The sequence below is a fragment of the Cyanistes caeruleus genome, chromosome 3 (assembly GCF_971803275.1).
Source record: "Cyanistes caeruleus chromosome 3, bCyaCae1.hap1.1, whole genome shotgun sequence".
Classification (NCBI taxonomy): domain Eukaryota; kingdom Metazoa; phylum Chordata; class Aves; order Passeriformes; family Paridae; genus Cyanistes; species Cyanistes caeruleus.
This window is the reverse complement of record NC_141703.1, coordinates 78,103,033-78,127,920: the sequence shown is the minus strand read 5'-3', so window position 1 is coordinate 78,127,920 and position 24,888 is coordinate 78,103,033. Positions and strand designations below refer to the sequence as shown.

At 40.0% G+C, this 24,888-nt stretch overlaps 3 protein-coding genes across 9 annotated transcripts in view; 2 read left to right on the top strand and 1 right to left on the bottom strand.

Annotated features, from left to right (window-relative positions):
* Window positions 1-15,127, bottom strand: part of MRE11 (MRE11 double strand break repair nuclease) — a 23,451-nt gene extending 8,324 nt beyond the window's left edge. The window contains exons 1-12 of one of the 3 annotated variants that reach the window (XM_086882076.1): window positions 15,056-15,127; window positions 12,090-14,962; window positions 10,900-11,032; window positions 8,324-8,484; window positions 7,635-7,722; window positions 6,579-6,720; window positions 5,049-5,163; window positions 4,334-4,519; window positions 3,684-3,855; window positions 2,915-2,995; window positions 2,233-2,359; window positions 349-449 (exon numbers count right to left, since the gene is read on the bottom strand). In XM_086882076.1, coding sequence (XP_086738202.1) covers window positions 349-449; window positions 2,233-2,359; window positions 2,915-2,995; window positions 3,684-3,855; window positions 4,334-4,519; window positions 5,049-5,163; window positions 6,579-6,720; window positions 7,635-7,722; window positions 8,324-8,388 — 1,077 coding nt within the window. In that variant the 5' untranslated portion in view covers window positions 8,389-8,484; window positions 10,900-11,032; window positions 12,090-14,962; window positions 15,056-15,127. Of the gene's footprint in view, window positions 1-348; window positions 450-2,232; window positions 2,360-2,914; window positions 2,996-3,683; window positions 3,856-4,333; window positions 4,520-5,048; window positions 5,164-6,578; window positions 6,721-7,634; window positions 7,723-8,323; window positions 8,485-10,815; window positions 11,033-11,435; window positions 11,728-12,089; window positions 14,963-15,055 lie in introns of those variants that run through there. The other 2 variants (XM_086882075.1, XM_086882077.1) reach the window with 2 other exon arrangements.
* On the top strand, window positions 12,274-13,937 carry ANKRD49 (ankyrin repeat domain 49). Its single transcript, XM_023920796.2, has 2 exons — window positions 12,274-12,531; window positions 12,984-13,937. Exons 1-2 carry the CDS (start codon window positions 12,274-12,276, stop codon window positions 13,440-13,442), a joined length of 717 nt encoding a protein of 238 aa, XP_023776564.1. The 3' UTR covers window positions 13,443-13,937.
* Window positions 15,103-24,888, top strand: C3H11orf97 (chromosome 3 C11orf97 homolog). 5 transcript variants are annotated; one of them, XM_086882080.1, is made up of 4 exons: window positions 15,103-15,261; window positions 15,798-15,902; window positions 17,520-17,645; window positions 24,765-24,888. In XM_086882080.1, the coding sequence occupies exons 1-4, from the start codon at window positions 15,186-15,188 to the stop codon at window positions 24,803-24,805; spliced, it is 348 nt and encodes a 115-aa protein (XP_086738206.1). In that variant the 5' UTR covers window positions 15,103-15,185; the 3' UTR covers window positions 24,806-24,888. The 5 variants fall into 5 exon arrangements, with proteins under 5 accessions (XP_086738206.1, XP_086738205.1, XP_023801685.1 ...); XM_086882079.1 differs by lacking the exon at window positions 24,765-24,888 and adding an exon at window positions 19,380-19,513 and having other exon boundaries at window positions 15,145-15,261; XM_023945917.2 differs by lacking the exon at window positions 15,103-15,261 and adding an exon at window positions 15,292-15,392.

Below are 24,888 nucleotides of genomic sequence, written 5' to 3'. Positions count from 1 at the left end.
AAATGCTACAGTCTCATACTGGCCCTAGAGTAAATTAAGGTAGTTCTTCACATTTTCCTACTGTACTTGAGTACATGACACATCACTTGCACACTGCAAGTTCACACAAAGAGCTATCATGCTCTCAAACGTGTGTGTTCACATACCTACACAACCTATATGCAACAGTTACTCTAAGACACACACTTCATGTGGTAATTCTCAGACAGTTTTATGGGAAATAAATTCATTTCTTGGTGAATGTCAGAGTCTTTTCAGGCCACACTACTTCCACTAAGAAAGAAAAAAAAAAAGATAAAAAATATTATATGACATTAAAAATAGGAATTATAAAAGATAGAAAAATACCTTCTCTGCTGTCTGGAAATACTGCTTTACAAGGTCTTCCACCCTCAGTGCCGTTCCCTCAGTAGGTCTGCTAACCAGTTTTCCAAAATTAAGATCAATGTCTAGAATAGAAAAGCACGGTGGCATCATCCACATTTACAGCTTTTAACTATTACCATCCCACTGACAGTAGCAGATAAAATGGTTAATGCAGGCCTCCTAAGAATTGTGGTCACTTTCATATGTAAAGCTTTTTGTTCTCTTTAGAATCTATACATTGGAAATATGGAGAAACATATTAATTGTGCAGACAACTCCACCTCTAGCAGATAGAAAGAGTTCTAACTAACAAATGTCTGGAATTATATGTTGAACACTGTGTTCTGAAGGTTATTATGTAATTGAACTTTAGAAGATCACAAATGGAAGAAAATCATCAAAGCACAAGAGTTTTTCATAAGTAACCAATTTACTAGAAAAGAGAATTTCCTCCACAGCATGCTGACTGATTTTCAATAGAAAATGCTCATAGCTCATCCCCCCTTCTCAGGCAGCAAGATAGGAATGGCAGAAGGATGACAGGGATAATCATCCTAGGTTAGCACATAGCACACAAATAACAAAGTGACTATAGACTGAATTCCTGAAGTCTTAACATCATCTGTACTGAACCACAATGTGCACATGTAATGAAAACACCGAGTGCTTCATTAGCCACTTCCTTTGTATTAGAGGCTGTCTAATAAAGCAATGCAAAAGCCATGGCAGTACTTTTATATTCCCTTCCTGAAGCTGACATGCCCATTAAGTAGGAAAAGTAAATTAGTGAAGCATAGTGGCAGAAGTGGTAGCTACTGTGTAGTCTGAAAATGTTAATGAGATTACACAACTATAAAAAGGAAACCAAAGCAAAATAAACCAAGATAAATACAGCATAATTTTTAAAATGCCTCACTAAAAGCAGTTTTTATTCATGAAACAATGTTTTGAACTTTATAGAACTGATAGTACTCATAAAAACTGTCACTGGAACTGGACAATGCACTAATGCAAACTAGCAGGAGTTTTTTAGCACATCATGTTCCTGTACAAGCTGAATTCATTAGCTATGTTCCTACAAGCTGAATGTTCATCAGTAACTATTACAAATCCAAAGTATTTGGACAACATCTATTAGCCATTTATTAAAAATTCTAGGCAACAGTGAGAAATGCTGCAACAGTAACAGCTATTATTGGTATGGCTCAAATATTTGAATAGAAACATACCTGGAAGATACAAGCCAAGAGCATCTCATACACATGATTAATTAGGGCAAACAAAATGCTATCCTACATTTGGACCTTTTTAAAAAAATATATGAACATCTCTTAAGCCCATACCCTTCATCACTATTTTAGGTAGGAACAAATGAACTACTACAAAATAAAACTAAAATATAAAGGGAAAAAGCACTATACTCATCTCTTTTCCTTCAGAGTGGTCAAACCCAATTATCTTTTTCTAAGAAGTCTCAGGAGTGAGCCACTTAATGCCTTTCATGGTAATTATCACAGAACCATAGAGTAACTCAGTCTGGCATTGAGCTATATGTATTACTATAAGCAACTCAGTAAGGTCTGAGGTCAAAGGAAAATGGAACTGTTTATGAATAACTGTCAAAAGATGCTGTGCTGAATATCAGAATTATTGACAAACTGAAAAATAGAAAAATTAAAATTGAAAAATAGAAAAGAAATAATTGTGTATATATTGCACAATTATTTGAAATAATTAATTAAAATAAGACACTGCATCTTAATTCCTTCTATAACACATTAGATGGTAGAGAGCCAGCCTTTGCAAGTGCTGGGCAACAAAATACAGGCAGGGAGGCAAGCCAATGATTCCTTCTTTCATAATCACCTTTTTTCTCTTTCTGTTCACGATGCCTGAAAAAATGTATGATGTCTTTTGGGTTAGCCACCCTATGCATGTACTTCTGGCTGAAACGATGGACACTGAATGGCTCAAAGCCACCTGCATAATCAACCTAAGTAAGGAAAGGACAAATTTAAATATGAAACAAACAAACAAACAAACAAACAAAAAGCCACACAACTCAAAACAAATTTGTTGTGCTTCAAAGGAAAAAATTAATAGTAAGAGATAAGTCAGCCTAAAATTAATGCCTTCCTATGCAGAATAGTTAATGGCTAATAACAGCTAATAATAACATTAACAGAATAGCTAATAACAGTTCATATTTATAACTTGTTCTTAATTTGTTAGCCTTCAGAACAGTTTCTGATTGGGTTAGGAATGCACACAGGATAATATGACTTAAGAAAAACTTCACAGTAAATTGCCACTTTTGATGCCCTCACTCTGAACATGTAGCAGTGAAGTACATTTGTGACCAATCTCATCCTATACCTTAGAGTACTGGTTACACAGGTAAACAGAAGTATGGTAGGTGATTTATATTTCCCTGTGCACAGCAAAAAAAAGTATATATTATGTGTTTACATAAAAAGCATGACTTTGCTTTGAAACTGTTCACAGTGACCTTTAAAAAGAAAGCAATCCAAGCTGAACAATTTCTTACTCTTAATCTTATGATAGGCTTCTCTGGCTGACGGGGATTTCCCAAGCGTTCTCTTTCTGCAGTGTCCAGCATCAATTCCACCTGTGAAAGAGAATTATAAATTCAGTTCCACTTTTTTCTCTTACAGATGCCTGAACATTTCAAGTACAACTTATAATACATCCAGTTGCAAGGGGAGCTGTCAAAATAAATCATTACAGAACGTGCTCTCATTCCTGAACACATATGTATCAGTATACAACCAAAAGCCATTAAGAATGAGTGAGAAAAACACGACAATGAAAGGCTTATCCTTCAGATACAATGTAGTCCAGCAGTACCTGCACCACTGATCTCTCATGTTTTACAGCCACTATTCTTTGCTAAATTTCTAGTTCCAGGGAAAGGCAGAAAGAGCGAAGCAATTAATAAACTTGCTTAGTTACTTCTGCCACTTCAGACTGCATGACTGAGCTCTCCAGGTTTAGGTCAATGTATTTATGCTGGTTCCAAAGTGCACATCCGACACTGCCCCACTCTCACGTGCAAGCTTTTGTACAAAATCACATAGACATCCAAAAAGCAGTTCCAGCCTACTTTAATAGGTCATCCCAATCAAGGAATCTGGAAGCCAAGGCTGCAGAGTGAATGTCATGGAATTAGCTTCCTATGGAAACACTAAGTTTGTTTTAATATGCAGTAAGCCACAAGATTTCTCATCTTCCAGTCTCAAAACCAGTCACTGATCCCATCCCACTGTTATCCATAAACTGTTAGCATCACAAGTTACCTTTTCCATGCAGAATGCCTGTATTGCCTGAGTAACATTAGGATTGTCAGGATTAAAAAGATCTGGATGATCGGCTAGAACAATATCCTCTATATGGAAAGTTCGCACTGTCTCTAGAGCAATCTTCTCCATTTTCATTTTTTTCCCTTTAACATGCAGCAAACCAATGTGTCTAGAAGGAGAAAGGTAACTTACTAGAAAATAAACTTAAGAGAACTATGGTATAAAGATTTGTTTTCAAATTCATGTTTGTTTTTCAGGACAAAATCTCAAAAGCTATTGGAAGATCTGTAGTTCAGGGTTGGCCCTGTAAAACTTCCATTTTATTAAATTTAGATTGTGCTTGTTCCATATACAAGCACCTGCACTCAGTTCCTTGTATTCCAATTTATCACTATGTAACACCTCTTAGCTAAGTTCCAGTTGCTTCAAATGTTAGATTAAATTGTAAGCAAAGCAAAAGTTATACCAGGTACTCATTCCATCTACTTTCCTTATGATGTCACACTCCGAAGCTAATCCACATAGTAATGCCTTAAATATCTTAAAGTCTTTTCGTACTATATACAAGTATTTTTTCTGCTCTCAACAGAACACCTGAGACATGTAAGACAAGCGATAGACAAGAACAAAAAGAAAAGCTCACGCACTTCTTCACGGCTTCTCCAGGGGACAGAGATGTCACCACTGAACTTCCTGGCTGAGAAATGTAGAAACGTTGCTGTTCATTTTGGAATGGAGCTATTTTGCACTCATGTTCATGACCCCACACAACAAGATTAATAAAGTCATCTAAAAACTGCTCTGGAATGTAGTTGGTAGCTCCATGTTTGCTCCTGTTCAAGAGAAGAGAAGAATAACGAATGGGCAAGGGGAGAGTGAAGCAGGAGAAAAACACCAGTCTGATTTAAAATGATACAGGAACTCTGGCAATAATAACAGACATTCATGTCAGGTCTTCACATTTATTCCTTACCCAGTTGTTTAGTGTTTGGTTAAATAAAATGGCAACTTACATAGCTCATTGTTTTCTGCTTCCCTCCTTTAATTTATTTTATTTTTCTGCTCCCCTCCTTTTCTTCTTACTTGGCTTTTGGGTTTTTTCTATATTACACTACAAATCCTCCACTGCCTCTGACTATAGGAGTTTGGGAAGAGATCTCCCAACTCCCCTAACTCATTTATTTCAAACCTTCTCCTTTATAATTCTTCTCCAAAAAGAGCTGTAAAACAATGTTTTCACTTGTAAAAATCTTAAGAAACCAGCTATTCACAAAAAGCATGAACTAACACAGCTGGCTTGCTCACCTATCCTTTTCCAGGCAGTAACACAGTAAGTTGCTGTAATTCATTCAGTACTGTTACCTATTTTGATGAATCACAAACAAGTTAAACCAACTATCTTCATCTTCCTTTGGTCTCAGCATGGTTACTTGCTTATTGACAAACATACGATACAACCTCTCATCTGGAATAGCTCCTGAAGTGGACAAATGGAAAAAAAATTAAATTATGTGGTAAAAGGTCTGTATTTAATAACATTTTCTCTATTTACAAAAGCATGAGAAACAAAAATATAGGAGCCTTCCAGTATCTAAAGTGGGCTTACAAGAAAGCTGGAGAGGGACTTTTCAGAAGGGAAAGCAGTGATTATGCAGGGGAATGGCTTTAAACTGAAAGAGGACAGATTTAGTTTGGATATTATCATGAAGTTCTTTCCTGTAAGGGCAATGAGGCACTGGAATAGCTTGCCCAAGAAAGTTGTGCATATCCCATCCCTGGAAGACACTGATTATTTACTTGATGTTTTTAACTACGAAAAAAACCCCAAACTATCCTTAGCCAGGCTCATGATCGATATCAATAAATCCCATATGGAGGGTTCATATCTTGTATAAGAATAAATGCTCTCTGAATTAGAGAAAGTCAAAAAGGTATATATAATTGTGGCACAAACACAAAGAAACATGTCATGAACATCTTCATGTAGCAACACTGGTACTTTAGAAATCTGTTGCATTTCCCAGTAACAACTTAAGTATAGAAAACTTCTATATTTTGGTATTAGAACATTTCACTAACTATTAGCCTTTCAAACATCTAGGAAGCTTTCAAAGTATATCATTAAACACACAAAATCATGGCCAACTAGGACTTAATTTAGAGATATAAAAGTTGCTTGGAATTAAGTGTTTAAGTTCTCATGACTGGACAAAAAATGAGGGTGAAAAAAAATAAGATCTTAATAGTTAACTTCTCTAGACAGAAAGCAATCAAAAATAACCATTCTAAGTTAGAAGTGAGGGTAGAGGGGAATTCAGTGGAGAAAATACAAAGGAACAAATCTGAAGCTGAAAACTTATCATAGAACCACTTTTAAGTATGCAACTCTTTAAGTTTCTTTAAAGAAACTGAGATTACCCATGGCCAATGTTACTTATCAACCACTTCAGACCTATATAAGATACTACATTTCTGCTCAGATAGGTTATGTTTTTAAATGGCACATGAACATAGGGTGTTTTAAGTTTTGCCTAAGCAGGATGAAATAAGCTTAATACACAACAGAGAGAATTTAAGAGTGTGATTGCTCTGACCTGATAGTGCCAGTCTATGGTTCTATGGTCACTATGGTTCACTTAAGCAGAGTTCATTTAACAGCAATAAAAGTACAAAAATCGAGTTTAGGAAGATTTATCTAAACAAGATAAATCTGAAGTCAGTGACACAAAGCAGGAGGCAAAACCTGACACTGTCACAGAACTGATATGCTTTAATTTAGAATTACTTAGACCTTCATATTTGTTGCAGCCATTTGTTCCAACTTTATTTAGACCTATTAAATTTCAGTAATACATGAACAGTCTAGTCACGGTCTGGCAGACAAATACTTACCCAAGCCATACAGAGCAATTTTTGTTCTACCTTTACGCAATAAAATGGGACTAATATCTATTTTCTCCACGGAAGCTGAACGTCCAAAGTGATTCAGCAGGCCTGCACAGCTTAAAATATCCAATGCACACAGTGCATCTGCCTACAACAAAAATTAGGAAACAAATACAAAACTTTGAATAGAACATTAAGTGTTTCATGTCTAAATGAAAGTCTCAAAAGTAAGAGAGAATATCTTTCCTTAAGTAACTTCTGCAGCTGAAAAGCCCTATAACATATATTAGGGGTTTTGCTAGTACTGAATACACAGTACAGAAGCAAATCCCTTCTCCTTACAAGTTAGACTTCTTTTGAACAATATGAAATTAAACATTAAATCATTCAGAAAAACAAAACCACAAAAAAACATTCAAACCAGCCAATCTCTAAACTACCATGAAAATTACCTGGTTAAGGCAACTACCTTATAGTAAGTTCCAAGTGAAACTGCTACTAGAACACTCATCTCTGTGATACATTTCTATTTAATATAAAATGCAAAATTATTAATTCAACACATGCATTTTAATGCTTTCTAAACATCCTTTTCCCGCTTACTTTTAGTAGCTTGTTTTTAAGCTGATGTTTCACTATTATTAGATTATCCTTCTTGCAAATACATGATGCATATCAATTACATATGCACAAATCAAAATATCAAAATTCTCCTTCTTTAAGAAAAAAGTTTTCAGTCTCTACAGATGGAACGTTTTCAAAACTTCCTGAAAGACTGCCACTTCTTGGCATGAAAAGTGATTTTGTTCTCAGTGACAGAAACTTATATAAATTAAGAAATTAAACACAGTTCATATGGATCTCTTATTTCCATTTTCTTTTTAATGTCACACACTTAACTTCTTGTCACTTATTAAGAGAATTCCTAACGATACACAAAATATTTACATAAAGAGTGGAGCAACTGAATAAAACCAGCGTTATCTCCCAGAATTGTATTTCTATACAAGTTTCTATTTCTATATATTTGTAATGCAACAGCACAATTATGAGAATAATTACCCCTGTGGGATCATCATGATTGCCATGAATACTAAAAACTGGAATAGAAATGTTGAGATTTTCATCCTGATAATTCACCCAAGGAAACCTGAACAAAAAGAAGAAGTTAGACTATATCTGCAAATTTGTGTATGATTCTCAATTCTCTTCAAATTAACTTCATCACAAATAGATGTGGTACAAATCAGAATGATGTGATTATGAATAAGCCTAAACTTAAGCTTAAGCATAAGAGGATTCTTAATCATGGTCTGGAATGGCACTTTCCATGGGGAATAGGGTAGCAAAAGAAACCTATTTTTTAAGAACAAGCCATGAAAAGAATTGTACAAAAAAATGTGTAGTAGTAGTGGATTAGGCTGTGCAACCTTTGCTTACACACAAGGAACTCTGTTAATTTTACCAAAACAACTCATGTGAATTGGCTTACTTGTATTGTACTTGCAAAATGGAAACTATAAATTACATAAATATATCAAGAGTCACAGCACATTCAGAAGTTTCTCAAAATACTGTACACATTCCTTTACAGAATTAGATGACAGGTGAAGTCATCCTGTAAACTGTCCCACAAAGACAGGCCTAAAAATTCCAGGTTCCAGTCATGGAGGATATAAAATAAAAATCACAACACACTCACCCAATACACAAACCAAGCCTTACATGATTACTTATAGTAACATACTTACTTGCTGTAATTAAAATTAACTGCCTGATCACTCAAAATTTCAAACTGAACTGGACGATCACCCATGCAGTATTTTCTTAGTGACTCCAAACAAGAGTGTACTGTTTTTCTGGAGGGTTTGTTGTCATGAAAAAGGTCCCCACCCAATAAAATGAAGTCCACCTGTATGTAACAAAAAGTTTTATTATTTTAATACAATATTTTGTATTGCCTTGAAAGACTTCTAAGTAAATTGTTTAAATTATTTCTACTAGGGAGTTCCACATACTTCCTCAAATATGAGGAAGTATAGGTAAAAGGAGTTAGTAGTAACAGAAACAGTATTTAACTTCCTAATGAAAAGAAAAGCAATTAATTTATTATTCAAAACAAAATCAAACCCAAAAAGACCCATTTATGAAGAGCCATAGGAGAAGAAAACTGGTAGTGGTAAAAAGAAGGATTAGTGTACTATTGTAATAAGGGTCTCCACATTGGCTCCTGAACATTTTCTGACAGGCATGAAAAGCTACATTATTTTCTCCCTGCTGCACTACCTAGTGCAAAGAAACCAGTAGCTATCACCACATTATTTTGAGAAGGTACTAGTTGCAGTTTCTGCATATATTGCATATATTTAGCTTTTAGTAAAGCATTAGGAAAAAACCTCATCAAAATTACAAAAAATCTGTTTGATAAACATCCTGTCCTTAACAGTGGAATCATAGAATGGTTTAGGTTGGAACTCTAAGATCATCAAGCCCAGGTGTTAACCCAGCAATGCTGAGTCCAACATGAAACCATGTCCCTAAGTGCCACATCCATCCATCTTTTAAATACCTCCAGGGATTGTGACTCCGCCACTCTCCTGGGCAACCTGTTCCAGTGCTTGACAACCTTTCCAGGGAAGAAATATTTCCTAATATGTAGTCTAAATCTCTTCTAGTGAAACTTCAGACCATTTGCTCCAGTCCAGTCGCTTGCTGCTTGGGAGAAGAGTTCAACTCCCACCTGGCTACACCCTTCTTTGAGGCAGTTGTAGAGATCAACAAGGTCTCCCCTGAGCCTCCTTTTCTCAGACACTTTTCACCAGACTTGTGCTCCAGACCCTTCCCCAGCTCAGTTATCCTTTTCTAGACACACTCCAGCCACAATGTCCTTCTTGTAGTGAGTAGCCCAAAACTGAGTAGCCCAAAACTGAGCACAGGATTTGAGGTCACCAGTGTCCAGTACATGGGGACGGTCACTGCCCTGCTCCTGCTGGCCACACCACTGCTGATCCAGGCCAGGGTGCAAGTGCTTCTTGGCCACATGCTGGATCACGTTCAGCTGCTGTCAACAAACTCAGACCCGGGGAATGCAGCAGGCTTCCTTAAGAAGTGGAGCCAGTCTGCATATTGGGCCTTCTGCTCCCATCAGAACGGGGTCTCCTATAACCATAATATATAACTATAATGCATCTTTTTTCTTCATGGAAGGAGTTTTGATACTGAGCACAGGCAACAACCTCAGCAGCACCTCTATTCTAGACAACACTGTCCTTGTTCAGTTCCACTTGCAGAGCCTCACAGCTGTTATGCCAGGCATGTGGAGATGTGGGGCAGTCACAGAGGAGATGCACCTGCTGTGCTTGGCAGGAACTTGTTGCCATTACCCTCTATCCCTTAATTCAGTGAATTCATCCAGAGGGAGTGAGGACAGAGAATCCCCTGATCATGTGTCCTGTCTGCCTGTCAGGCCTGCCCCAAGGAAAGTAGGGTATGATTTCAGTAGTCTCTCTCTCTCTCTCTCTCATACACACTCCCTGACACTCCTCAACCAGAGCTGTGTCTGGACAGGGAATTCTGTCTGGGCAGCTCTGACAGATGTGGTGGATGCAGAGAAAGACCACGGCTTTCTGTCAGACAGATAGCACTGCTCCCTGGTGGAGCACAAATGATGTTCCTGCACAAAAAGTCACACCACAGCATGTCTGTTTGCTGTGTTGGAGGTGTTCCTGTTTGCTGCTACTTGACAGGAGCTTCTTTTTACAGGTGTGGGGGGGTTCTTGGCTGCTACTGACCCCACCCACGTCCCATCAGCTGCTGCAGGCTTCTGGCAGCTCTCTGCTCCCCTGAAGCCACCCCAGTTCAGGCAGCCTCTCTGTCCACCCCACCACAGGATTCTGCTGCTGATCATACAGGCACCGGAGCTGCTCAGCACCAGAGCTGCTCACTTCAGTGACTCAGCACTGCACGACACTTCAAGAACTTCTAACAAATCTCTACTGATTTGTCAGAAGACTGTGTATCACTACTCTTGCTAACCTGAGTTATTTGTCCTCCTTGCTGTGATAAACCCTCTATGGATACCACTGAAACACAGGCAATCCAGAATCACTTGCTATGCAACCAGAGTCATGATTCAGTAAGAATGCTCTCACAACGAAATAGAAATTCCTTTTACTAAATCAGAAATGAAACTGAATGCAACAAGTAGTTCAGCCATTTGATTTGGTACTATCAGAGAACGTACCAGTACTAAACTTTACAGCTTCTGGCAGACTGGACCATATTTTTAACAGCCTCAGTCCTTCCCTCTACAAAAAGTAGCACTTACTTCATTTTTTTGAGCCTGGTCCAGAATTTCATTGAAAGTTACAAATGTATCATTTCCACGAACTGGATCCTTCTCCAAATAGCCAAGATGAATATCAGTAGCAATGAGTATTTTAAAGGTATCTTCATCATCCCTGAATAAGACAGGAAAACTTGTGTCAGAGAGAGCAATAAACATAGGGAATTTCTACACTTGTATTACAAAGAGCACATAGCCAAACCAGCTCGCTGGAAGATTTGTTTATCCCAGACATTTTGCTCCAGTAAAAGGTTGCAAGCACCCCCTCTCTGAAGTATGTAATTAAAAACTAAAGAACCCTTTGTACGGTTTTTGCTTTTAAAAATACTTGTTGAATAGTCTAATTCTCTCTTTGCACTGGTAATCTACGCGTACATAAAGGAAAGCATGATGACCACAAGGGCCAGAGGGAAAACAAAACTGATGATCCCAGCTCTCCTTAACTCGTCCCAGACATACAGAACACTTGCTGCCTGATGTGCCAGGCCTGCAGGGAGCTGCAGACAGCGGGATCTTACTGTGAGTTGATGGCGCTCATCCTCGTGCCGAGGTTCCTTCCCCACGGGAAGGCTCTGACAGAGCGCAGCCAGCTCAGGGACTGAGCTCCTCTCTTCACAGACGGTACGCGAAGCGCAAGAGACCCAACCAGGCGCTGGGCCGGGAGCACAGCGAGGTGCGATCACACCGAACGATCGCTGATGCCGATCCCGCTCCCGCCGCTGCTCGGGCCGAGCACCGCCCCCAGCCCGGCCCGGCCCGGCCCGGCCCGTTCCGTCACGTCCGCGGCCGTGCGGCCCGGAAGCGCTCGCCGGGCCCCGCCCCGCCCGGAGCCCCGGCGGCGCTGGGGCCTCAGGTACCGGAGCGGGGCCGAGCGGGGCGGGCGGGGGACCCGCGGGGCGAGCGGGGATCGATCGGTCTCTTGCGGGGCCTGCCCGGGTGGTGTGGGCCCCGCGGAGGGGAGCGGTGCTGCGGGCCGGACCGGGCCGGGCCGCTGGGGCGGAGCAGAGACTCTGCCCCAAAGTCCGGGCTGCTCTCCAGGACCTTTGTTAGTAAAGTGAGCAGCGTTTCGAGCGCACTCGGCAAAGCCCCGCGCAGTGTTGCAGTGATCCCAGTCTGAAGGTGGTGCCGTTCGGGGATCGGGTAACGCGGTGCTTTTCTAGCGTGGGAATTACCTGTGAGTTCTGGCAGAGCTGGCAAAGCCCGGGTTAGCGGAGCATCACAGAGTTTTCCCTTGAGTTTTGCTGTTTGTTGACATCCACATCATCCGTCAGATAGTTTTATTGATAGTGCACCGATAACAGCTACAGTTAGCATAAATATTGTTGTACATCTGCTGCTCACAGGTGCTGATTGAAAATGAGTAAAGACAAGCAAGCTGATGAAGACGATGATGACAACGAGCTGTTTGAAGATTTCACAGAGCATTTTAACCAACTTGAGCTGCTGGAGACACACAGGCATTTGATTCCTGTAGGAACTCAGAGCTGTTGGTCAGGACAGTCTGATGATGATGATGATGAGCAAGAGAGAACGGAGGAATGGTACGAAATGCAAGAAAAGAAAATGGAAAAAAATCCAGAGAAATTGCTACTCTGGGCAGCTGAAAATAATCGGGTAAGGCACTTGCTCTGTTCATATGTATAATTTACAAGAATGTTATTTTGAGCTCACGTCTGTAGTCTCATCCACAAACAAAAATTTACCTATATTTTTCTTTCTTTCTCTGAGCTGTTTTGATCTGGTTTTGCAAGCCACTGTATGTGAAACATTCCCCAGTGTAGCCCATACACACTAAAATGTCTCTGGATCCATTGGCTTTTAGAACAAATTTTGATTCCTGTTCAAAGTTCAAGTAACAGCACTTTTCTTTAACTTCTGTGAACTGAAAGCATGCTAGACTCTTCGTGGCAAATAAGCCTTTTAACAGGGGTGGAGATGATGTATGTGAGATTTTATAAGTGCTTTTGACACTGACAGGAATTGCTTTTCCATTAAACTTCAGGACCATCAAAGTCATACATCTTGTTTCATAGAGTCACACGAAGTTCCCTGCTTTCTTTAAACAGCTGAGTACCGTGAAGAGGCTCCTGACGGAAAAGCTGGCTCCAGTGAACGCTCGTGATGAAGATCAATACACTCCTCTCCATCGAGCTGCCTACAGCGGGCACTTGGATGTTGCACACGAGTTGGTGGCCCAAGGGGCCGACGTTCACGCGCAGACCGTGGACGGCTGGACGCCCCTGCACAGCGCCTGCAAGTGGAACAACACCGGAGTGGCCGCGTTCCTGCTTCAGCAGGGTGCAGACATCAACGCGCAGACAAATGGTCTGCTGACACCCCTGCACATTGCTGCAGGAAACAAAAACAGCAGGGAAACCCTTGAACTCCTGCTGATGAATCGCTATGTGAAGCCAGACTTGAAGAACAACTTGGATGAAACTGCCCTTGACATTGCGAGGAGGACTGATATATATCACTACCTTTTTGAAATAGTAGAAGACTGCATAAATGCTGTGTCCCCCTAAAAGCTTGTGAATGTCAGGTTTTCTGCCTCTTTCTTTTTAGTGTTCTGCATGCCCATCGGTGGTGGTCTGTGTCTTTGCAACGACGTTTTAATGTAAGATACTTCAGTATTCTCCTCGGGCAAAATGTCACTTCCTGCAGCACAGCTCAGTGGTCATGCTCGTGCTTTGAAGTGTTACTGCTGTTAGTCAAGGTAGTCAGAAAGTCAGTAATTTCTGTGACTTTCTGTTTAATTAGTGCAGATTTGGAGAGGCCTTTGTAAGTTGTCTGAAGTGTCAAAGCAGGAGGGAAAACTGGAATATTTACTTGATGTGATAAAATTCTGGCTTGGTTATGCAGAGTTTATTACAGCTCACTTGAAAATTATTTTTTGAGAAATTTTAACTTTTTAAAAACTGCATGAAAGCTCAGAATGAATGTAACTTATTTGGGTGATACACAAAACGTTTAATGAACCTAATGTAAGGCTTATTATAAAATAAAATATTTAACCCAAAGTATTTTGTCATATTTTTAATTGAAAGCCCATTTAACACATTTATCAATGTGATCGCTTGTTCATAAATCAAACACGTTATTCACAGGATAAGAAAGTAGTTTTGATTTTTTTTCCTGGTGCTTTTCAAGGAAGTGACTTTCTATCAAGGTCTTATTTACTTTTCCCTTGCAAGTAAGTTGCATAAAGACTTAATGTCAAGAATGTGGTATTAGTTGGAAAAAATGAGCCACAACCATGTGAGGATAAACAGCCAGCATACTGTTGTGCCTGATTTAGTAACTGGTAATTTAGTATTTTCCTTGCACTTTTGAGTTAGACTAAAATTCCCCATGGTAAGGGCATGCAGTATGATTTTCAGGTTCAACTTCACCATCTGTAATTTAGAAGTGGAGAAAGCCGCTTCTCTGCCAAATGAATTGAACTGAAAATTGAATTTAAGTGCTTAAGTAATGTCACAGTGTAGTAAACGTTTCACTGTCCCATGCAGACACCATGCTGAGTGACCCTAAGCTCCTTTCACTAACACATGCACAGCACAATCGTACCAGTAGCAGCAGGGTTGGGGTATATATTGGCCCACGTCTGGGCGACTGTGGGGAGTGTCGTGGTCACCCACCCTTTAGAAGCAGTGTGAAATGTTCAGCACTTTCTGCTGCAAAACAGAAGCACAGCTTCTGAACTGTGAATGGTGTAACATGATTTGAATGCTTACTATTTTTGAAAGTTTGGTTTCAGGACATCTCTGGAAGATGAATATATCTTGAAATGCATAAAGGAATAAAAGAGACGTGGATTACAAGGCCACTTCAGTCCAATAAGCAGTGTCTGAAGATGCTCTGTTTTATGAGCAAACGAGTACTTTTGAGTAGCAGTGGATATACATCAGTTTAACTGGACCCCGTTCTTCCCCTCAGTCCGCCATTGCCTCGGGCGAGGATGGTATCCTTCCGCAGGGCAGGCCCGTGGTGACAGCCCACAGCGGTACGGAGTTTGTGATGTGCGTGTCCCGCTCCCGTGGCCCTGCTGAGGGACACGAAGGAGCAGCTGTTAATGACTCCCAGAGCTGTCCCCCACCCCGTGCCCCAAGCGGCGGCCAGGGCCTGCTGTCCGTGGGGCTGGGGAGGCTCCTCCGTGCCGGGGCAGCCGGCAGCCTCCGAGCGCGGCCCCGCCGAGCCGGCCCCGCCCGCCGGGCGGCCTGGCAACCCCGGCGGCAACAGCCCGGCCCAACCGCCCCGGCGCGGCGGCCATGAGGGCGGCGGGCCGGCAGGTGTCCGCGGCGGCGGCCGGGGAGCCCAGCAGCGACGTCCGCGGCGAGCAGCCCCGTGAGCACGGCCGTCCCCGGCCCCCGGCACCCGGCCACCTCAGCCCCTGCCCATGCCCACCCCGCCGTGTCCCCTCGGGAGCCCAGCCGCTCCCCGCGGCTCCTCACTGACGTCCCCCAGCACCGCCGCAGGTGCTGGCCCTGGTGCCATGGGGTGTCCGCACCCCTCTTCAGCTCCTTGGAGACTTCCTGCAGCGAGGACATCTTTTGGATGCCTCTCCATCTGTGGCGCTGCCTTGGGATGTCTGTCACGGGGAGGCACAGTGGCTGTCTCCCGAGTGGCCCTTGGGTGGCTTTGGCTACCAGCGCTGTACCTGCCAGGGTGCTGTCCTGTACCATCCTCCTGTCCTCAGGAATTGCACAGCACTGGGGAGTAGGGCTTGGCTGAACACTACCGCGTATTTGTGAATTATTTGGTTCACAATGTATTCGAGATGGGTGCAGAGTAGCATAGCTTGACAATTGCATTCAGCAAAGTGCATCGGCATTCAGGGGATTTGTAATAACTGGTTGTTTTGTAATATATTTTACTAACAGGGCAGAAATGTGTATATGTTGAGCCACCTAGGAGAGTTAAAGAAATACTGGAGGAGCACTTTCATTTTCAGGAAGAAGAATGCAATGTTAAACATCCAGCTGCAGGTAATCCTCTTTATCAGCAAATGGCAAGTGTTTTTCAGGACAAGTGACTGTTTTGAGGAACTGTGGCAAAATTACAGAACATTTATGTAATAGCATGCAGAAAATTTAGAAACAGCAGAATTGCATATATTACTTGTTTCTCTATTGTTTTGGAAAGAAATTATGAGACACGTGAGAACATCCATATGATATATCAGTTTAATAAACCAGAAACAATTGCCAAGCAGTAGGGGGGTTTTGTTACCTTTTTCTTTGAAAGAAATGCTGTAGTTTTTAGAATACTGTTTCACTTGCGTTGATTGAGACCCATTTCTAAACTCACTCAAAATTAATTGAAAACAGTTGGATTCACAGACAAAAAAAGTACTTAAATTAGGTGATGTAATCAGTACCCAGCAGATGTAAAGACCATTTGAGCCTGTAATTCTTATTACTGTGGTTAGGCTCTGTAGGAAATTACAGCACACACCTGCAAATTACTGACTTAGGTAGCCTCTGTGTGTAGTAAGCAGAAGAAAGAAGGCACTTTGGACATTCTTTTGACTTGTCCTAGACACCTGTCCTTGTATGTGTCATGCTTTAAAAGTGCCTGTTCTTTTCCTGTTGACTGAGAAGGGGTCCTGAACACAGAGCTGAGTTGCAGATGTTACCACTGGTCTGCTCAATCTGCTCATGTGCCTAATGTTACTAAGAGCTAAACACAATTATTTTTCCTGCCAATGGATCAAAATTGTCAGGAATATTTCAGTCTGAAATTATTCAGGTTGAATAAATGCATGCTACCTTATATATTCTCATGACTTTTGAGGAGTGTCCCAAAGAAATGTATGCTACAAAGATTTAAAGTACTCGAGATAATAGAGAAACACTACACAAATATTTGTTGCACAACTGTGTAATATGGATTTATAGCAAGCTCAGTACAGAAATTGTATGTACAGCATAATGTTGTAGGCATAACAAAACAATGATAAATGATAAAAATTATAATACAGATGCTGGTGTACAGATTATTCAGCCAGTAATGAATTTTTCAGCTGTTTGGACAATTATAGATGCTTACTAAGTGGCTTGGGCTCTGATAGACAACAGTTGTCAGGCTGGATGGTACTGATTTACACAGTTTAGACTACTAAAGTGTATTGTTTAAAATAAATTAGATGGCCAGTAAATTGTAACCTTTCCACAAAATAAATTAGCTTTTAATTTTGTTCTGCTGGTGATGGCTTTGGTTTTTTATTTGTTTGGTTAGCTTTTGGTTTGGGTTGGGTTTTTTTGGGGGGGGAGTGGGTAGTGTTGTTTTCTATATTTTTATGAGGGCATTTAGTATTCCAGTATGACCAAAAAAAGGATGCTGACTGCATCAGTGGTACTACTGCTGTTCCTTATTTATTATAGACAAGCTGTATCCTGTTTCAGTTAGGTGCCTGAGTAGTCCTAAGAGCTTCTATAAACAGATGTGAGTGTTGTGTACCTTTAGCAATCTGAATTGCTCTCTGAAGATGCCAATCTCTTTTCATTAACTATGGAAAAATATTATTGTGTAGTTTTATATTAATTCTAGAACCAAATGAAGTAATCAGTTATAAAGCTATTATTTTGTCAAATTGTTAACAGTGGCTCTGGAAGGAGTTTGGAATGTGAAGAACAATTTCTCCATTAGAAGCCTGAAACCAGAGTCACAGAGCAGCAACGATTTACTTTTACAACCTCAGTTCTACTCAAGACATGCAAGAACGAAAAGTAAGAGTCATTAATAAGAAACTTTCACAATAACACCTAATTTTTAAATTGCAGGGCATCCTTCTGCAGAGCTAACCCATCTCTTCCTTTAGCAAGTAGGCAACAGACTTTGAAATCTTTGCAGAAGAAATCTGTTCAGGATTGCTGGGTTGAGTCACCTTATTTCATATTCTGAAACCTTTTGTAAAGGTTCCACATCTATTTTGTGGAATAATCATTTGGTTCCTGCTGATAGATGGTGTCGGTTTTATGTTCATTATGAACCTTACTGTTCTTAGCATCCAGCTTTAAGAAATCCAATTGTTTGGAAATGCACTCCTCCAGCACACCGCCTGAAAGGAGCTTGATTTAGGTATTCTTTCAGGCATTTTAGTACTTGCCTGCAATGGTCAGCTGGTGATCTGGGAAACACGTTTCTCTCTTTACAGTCTGTAGAGTGTGGTTCTTCTGTAGAGCAGACCTGTTCTTTATAGATTTTAGCTTAGTGTGTGCCCACATTCTTTCCTAATGTTACTCTCTTTAAACCCTAATGAAACAGAGTTTGTTTGCTTTTTGAGAGGAATATTTTTAGTGCCATGAGCTTGCAGAATATATGAATTCAGCATATTTTGCCATTACAAGAAGCTCCTTTCCACATTCTTGGGGGATAGTGATTTAAAAATACAGGAACCTGCATGACTAGCACCTCTTTCTTCCTATTTTGATCTTGTGAGATCAGGAGATAGTGGCATCTTAGTTACAAGAGCAGCATGGATTAAGCTATTACTGGTATAAGAAGTGTTTAACCAGTACAGCCTTTGGCCATGCTGCCTTTACTTTAGAGTTACTTACTTGCAGGAATGCTTTAGTTACAGAGCAGATCTAACAACTACAGAAGGACTCAGAGTTTTGAGATGTTGGCATCATTTTAAAGCTCATGTACTTCAGGCTTCTAGTGAAGGCAAGCAGAGTTTTCAAAGATCATGATCTCCATTTTCTGTTCTGAACCATGAAAAGAGAAGAGCTTTAAAACAAAGCAGGTTACTCAGACTGATGTAGGTGCTGCAAATCTGCTGATTTTCCTTTGGGAATTTGGATGTACCTTCATTCCCAGGGACTGCTGCTGGAGACAAGTGGTTCCCTCCTCACTAGCTATGCTGCCTATTTTGCAGTGGTCAGGCAGGCATCATGAGAGAAGAGGTGGCACAAAAGATACATAATGGGAGAAATACTGGGAGCAATCTGGCTTCAGCTCCTGTGTTCACCAAACCATCTCCATTCATACACTCTTTTCTGTGTAAGGATCTGGGGAAGAAAGGAGAGGCTAGTGGGGAGATGGAGTGGGTATAAGCTATAGAAATGGACAAAAGGGAAGAGACGATGAGAGAAGAAGAGCCCGTTGTGTTTAGTGCCAGAGGGAGAGGAACCAGTGAAGGAAAAGGAAGAAGCACTGATAAGGGGAATGAAAGAGGAGACATACAGAAGGTTAGAAATCCCTGAAGGAAACAGAAAAGAGGAGAATACAGTTCAGGAGCACAGAGATAGAAACTGCAAAAAATGAAGGGAAAATATGCAGGAGATATAAATAGAAGAGAGAAAAAGAAAAAAAAAAAAATTCATATTGCTGAATTTACTTAAGTAAATGCATTTTGCTTCTTCCTTTCACTGCCTTTACCTAAAAGTGACCAGTGGTTTGGAGGGCTCACTATGTGATGTCTCATCCATCCTTAGAGCAGATGTTGTCTTTTTTTACAGATTGCTGAATGTCAGTGCTGTGAAGCCCTGAGTCTGCTTTGATGTGTCAAATCAAACATTAGCATAACTAGCTACCTTTGGAAATGTGGATGTTTATTTATAGGATTTTTAATAAAGTTCTAGTTGAATATAAAGCTATTTCCTTTTTGTTGTTTTAATTCATATCCTCATACTACTTTTTAATCCAATGTTGTAAGTAGCCAAATCAAATCCATACTTCCACCAGTGATGAAAATGTCACAATTGAAAGATTACAAGATGTTCTTGCTGAAAAACGTGCAACTGTGAAAGTCAACATTTTCATAGTTTTCTCTTTTGCAAAGGGATTCTAAGTTCCAGCAGATGATTTCAATGTAATTGAAGAAATGTCTCATAATGCTTTAGGCTGAGTTCATCCATTAAACTGAGCATTTTAGAAGGCAAGAGTTTGTGATTCGTTATTTAGCCTGATTTAATGGAAGTTTAACATAAATAAGCCTCTCTCCATATAAGAGCTATCACAGTACCAAAGAACCACAGGGACAGCATGGAATCAGAAATAACCTGCCACTCTCACTCTTAAACCATTATTACAGTGAGGTAATACTAAATTAATATTAGTTTGCTTTGTATTATCATGCCACTTATGCAACAAATGTGAATCCTTCATACTATATAAAACCAGAAAAGATATGGAGTCCTCCAGAGGCTGTTTCACCATGGACTTCTGTGTGCTGCAGGGGCACAGCTGACTCACCATGGTCTTCCCCACCGGCTACTCTGGCTCCTGGAGCACCTCCTGCCCCTCCTTCTCCACTGACCTTGGGGTCTGCAGGGCTGTTCTTCTCACACATTGTATTCCTCCCTTCTCTGGTTGCAATTGCTTCTGTGCAGTAACTTTTTCCTTCTTAAATTTGTTATCTCAGAAGCACTATCACCATTGCTAATTGGCTCAGCCTTGGTTAGTCTGTCTTGGAGCCAGCTGGCATAGGCTGTGTTGGACACAGGGGAAGCTTCTAAAACTTCTCACAGAAGTCACCCCTGTAGACAGCTCCCCAATACCAAAACCTTGCCTAAGAGGTGGAGATGGGATTTGTTTCTGGAGCTCTCAGTTCCTCTGGAAGTATCTATAACACATTGAATATTTTTAAAAGGGAAGTCTCAGTGACAGCTTTGTGAAACTGGACTTTGATTTCCTTTGGGTTTTTTTTACAATTATCTGTGAATTAAATCAGACATTTGTTCTCTGATTTTCTGGATCTTTTCTCTGACATTAAAAGTTTGATTTCATTTTTGTGTCAGTGAGAAAAGAAAAAAAGGAAAACCAAAACAGCCCCTCAGCTGGCTTCAAGCCAACTATTTTCAGTGTTTCCATTTGACTTCTAAATGAAAAAGGTTATTGTACTGAATATTGTACCTGAGGAACTAAAAGAGTAGCTCCTTTTGAAAATACTGTTCTCACTTTTTAGATGCAAATTTGATTATGAATCACATAAAAATATTTCAAAAGCACTGATTTATGGACAGAGATTTTGATTAGGTTTGTTGCATCTTGCTCCTGCTTAGTTTCATTTTTATCCTACTCTCCATGCTTTCCCATTCTATTTCATAACCTTGTTTTAAAATTTTCCAAATGAGAAAACTTTCTGGCTCAATCCTGGATTCCTGCATTAGCTCAGTTTTGGTGCAGCATTTGGTGCTCATTTTCTCCTTCTTCCTTTTTGTGTGACCTTCTACAACAGGTAAATGCTTGTTAGATCTTTTCTATTGAATGTATTACCTCAATTATGAGGCTGTGGTATTTCTTACCTAGTCTGATATATATTCAGGTTTGTGACCTTTTTACATGTCTCCTATTTGAATAAAATAAAGCTATTTATTTAGATATAATACTGCATAATAATGTTATTAATATTACTTTGATATTTATAATATCTTTATAATATTTCATTAAATAGGGTGTTGGGTAATTTAACTGTGCTCCCATTTTATCATAGTGACTTTTTACTGTCTAACTGTTCAGCTCTCTCCTTTTCTCTTTTTTTATTTTATTTCATTGACAAATTCAACACTACTGTTTCAAAAGACAATTGTTATCATTGCTTATATCATTACATCATTGCCTGTATTAGCACCAGTGATTAAACACATTTTTCCAAGGCTACATGTACATTATTAAGTAATGAAACACAACAGGAGGGGTCAAATTATTAAAGCAGTTGGTATTGAGAGCCCCATAACTAGATTATATGTGGTTCGGGAGATTTACTTCAAATTAGGGCTAGTTTTGTCTCCTGGACTGAGATATGACCCTGATCCCTGATGTTTGAAAGTGTCCAAAGAGAAGTTTTACCACAAATCCTTGCTCTCTGTCTTGGGAGATGCTCACTGGGTAAAAAGAGGGCATCACTGCTGGTTGCACGTCACTGTCTCTTGCTACTGTGGCTGCATAAGATGAAGTCCAGTGCTCAGAAAACCCAAGGAAGATTGAAATTATTGATAACTGCTTACAAATACCTGCAGAGCCAAATTCTGGCCTGCTGGTACTACACGTGTGTTAAAGTGTCTGAGAGTCGTGTGGGACTGCTTGGAAAGTTTTCTGTCTGATTTCTACTCTGGTCTACCCCGGCCAACAACAAAGCTGTGTGCTTCAGTGGAAGACTGAAGAGTGTCCTGGACAGGATCCTTCATTCACAGTGTGCACAGCACATTTACTCATGCCTGTGCCTTGACCTGGAAATACCAACTTCGCATAGTTTTAATTCAACATTGCTCACAGTCACAAGTGAAACTGTAGCTGGCAGAATATTTTAATGTTGACTTTGCTGCATATGCAGAAACATTAGTTTGTCTGTCCAGAAACTGTTGAGGAATCAGCTTTCAACTGGATCTTCTGTCTCTCATCGTATTTCCAAATTTTAAACTTCCAAGCAGAAAGATCATAATCCTGCATATGAAACACTAGGTAATCAAATTACAGGCATTTAAACTTCACACTGAAATACAATGTGTATCATTTATACAGAAGAAAACTTTCATCACACCTTTTCATAGAGAATTTAAGTTCTTGGCAAAACTCACATTGAAACCATGGGGACTATTTATGAAGAGGAGACTTCAACATCATTTGTAGTGTCATTTTGGTATCAGACAGCATCCTCCTATGGTTTGAAGATGATCACATTTTCTTGTGATGAAAAACTCCACACGGTTTCCTTGGCTGAAAGAATGTCTGGGTTGATAACTGTGGCTGAAAACACAATCATGTCTAACAGTACCTTTTAAACTGCCTTTTTGAAACAGTTGACAAATAGCCTCAAAGACTTTTCTAGGCTTAAATATTTCTAAAGTGTGACAAAACAGAGTGACTCAGAGTAGAGGAGGAAGCCAGTTGGGAAGTTCCAGGCGAAAATATTTACTGCTGAAAGTAATGGCAAATATTCAACCTTCAAATAAGCAAAATATTTTTTCTTTTGCAACAGCTTCATTACTAACACACAGCATATTATTTTAAATTCCTATCAGCAATGTGACTACTTGCTGAGATTTCCACTGAGCAGTTAAAGCAGTCCCAAGCTGCACATATAGTGCCAAGAAGTCTGGGTGGTCCTCAGTCCATGGGGCTATCTCCTGGACTGGTTTATCTCCAAAGCAGAGAAAACCAGATCTGTTCCTTGTGGGAGGTCTTTAGGCATCTGGAAACACTATTCAACCTTCATCATGTTCTACTTCTCAGTGATGTCCATGGAGTTTTTCCTGAGTCAGAGTGAACAAAACTGCTTGACAAAACCCTGCCAGCACAAAGTAGCTGATGTGGTTGTGCCATGGATGTGCTGTGTATTATGGCAGAAATGAGGTAAACTGAAGTTGACATGGGTTACTGCCAGTCTGAGATCTATTTCTCTAGACAAGAAATGAAACATTAAAAAGGGGAGAGAGACATCTGACCTACACACAGACCTGAGGACACCCTACTTCCAACCTTGGTCCTGATAGTGAGGTCACTCCCTGTATCCCTCACTCTACAGTAACACATCACATCTGGCTATTAAATTTACTACACCAAGATTTAGAGTCTGCTAGACTTCTGGATGAAGGCACAACTGTCATTACTTTCAGTAGTGATTATGATGAAAATCCAATTAAATGTATTTCTGCTACTTCCCATGCTGGGAGGGTTTGAAGACAGCAACAACAAAAGTCGGGCTTGTAATTTGTAAAAATTCTAAAATATATCTCAAATATACATTTCATCTTGCTCTATATATAAATTCTATAAAGATTTTTGGACTAGTGAACTACATACAACATGTAAATGTTAACATATATTTAGTTTCCACAGAGGCAGGTGTAACAGGAAAATTAATTTAAGGTGACAATATTACTCATAGAAATTATTTAGGCTACTGTCCTCTCATCATGAAATGATTAAATTCTTATTTGCCATAATAAACCAAACATTATTATAGTTCTGGCTATCTAAGTTGTATATACAACCACAACTTACTGTGGATTTCAGTAATAGCTTTTTAAAAGATGCAGTGTAGAGCTTTAGCTGATGTTGTGTTGAGGAATACAGAAAGGCATGTTTTTGATTTAATGCTAAATAATTCAACATATTTGTCTTGATATAACAATAGTCTTAATATGGTTGCCACTGAAATGCAGGTGAAAGTCACACTGAAGTTTCACTGTGAGACTGCAAAAAATCAAAACTAACTAGGGAACTCTTGCTATAAGTCCGCACAAGGGAAGGGTTTTTTTCAGTTTTGTTTGTCTTTCAAAATTGTCACCATTTGGCTTATAAAGATTTCCATGTTACATTGTCCTGAAACATTTTATAAATGCTGAATTAATGCCAACATTTTTGTTGACTTACCACAGGCAGGATCAGGCCTTACATCATCAGTGTAACTGTTCAGGCTTTGAATTTGGAATGCTTAGCAGCAAATCTTCAAGCAATGGAAATGAAACGTGACTAGATAAAGACTCCTCCAAAGTCACGTATCAATGCTGAAAGTTCCTGAAGGAAAATAAGAACTGTCATTGCAGTTGATATGATCAAATTTATTGAGTGAATCAGAATTCCACAGAAGTCAGTTGAGCTCTCCCACTCACTTTCACAAGTCTCAGATTTCTCATACTATCGGGAAAATGTCTGAATATACAAAATAATCAACAGTTGTGGGTTTGGACCACTTTGAATCCTTGATTAATGCAGACAAAGGATTGTGTTCATTTTATGTAGCGTTCATTGTATCAGGTGGGCTCTGGATTGAATATACATTCAGCTTAAGGTTTCACAGGATTCTACTCTTCCTTAGCATTGTGTTTCTCTTTTTCTTTTTTTTTTTTTTTTCAGATTTCTACTGTAGCAAAGCGTGACTAAAATCCGTTATTTATCAGAACAGGTGCTAGTGCTGGCAGTGATTCACCTCATCCACTAGGGTGGACTAACATTCCGTGGAGAACCCTTCCAGGCAACTCTGTTGAAGCAGGCAGCCAGATACCAACTCCAACCACAGCTGTT

Excerpts from the sequence above, each read along its gene's own strand:
- C3H11orf97 (XM_023945917.2), top strand. The coding sequence starts at position 15,314 with ATGCCCACCCCGCCGTGTCCCCTCGGGAGCCCAGCCGCTCCCCGCGGC. Across the intron at positions 15,903-17,519 it reads TGTTAAACATCCAGCTGCAG|TGGCTCTGGAAGGAGTTTGG; the intron begins GTAATCCTCTTT and ends AATTGTTAACAG. Across the intron at positions 17,646-24,764 it reads AAGACATGCAAGAACGAAAA|AACAGGTGCTAGTGCTGGCA; the intron begins GTAAGAGTCATT and ends GTTATTTATCAG.
- ANKRD49 (XM_023920796.2), top strand. The coding sequence starts at position 12,274 with ATGAGTAAAGACAAGCAAGCTGATGAAGACGATGATGACAACGAGCTG. Across the intron at positions 12,532-12,983 it reads GGGCAGCTGAAAATAATCGG|CTGAGTACCGTGAAGAGGCT; the intron begins GTAAGGCACTTG and ends TTCTTTAAACAG.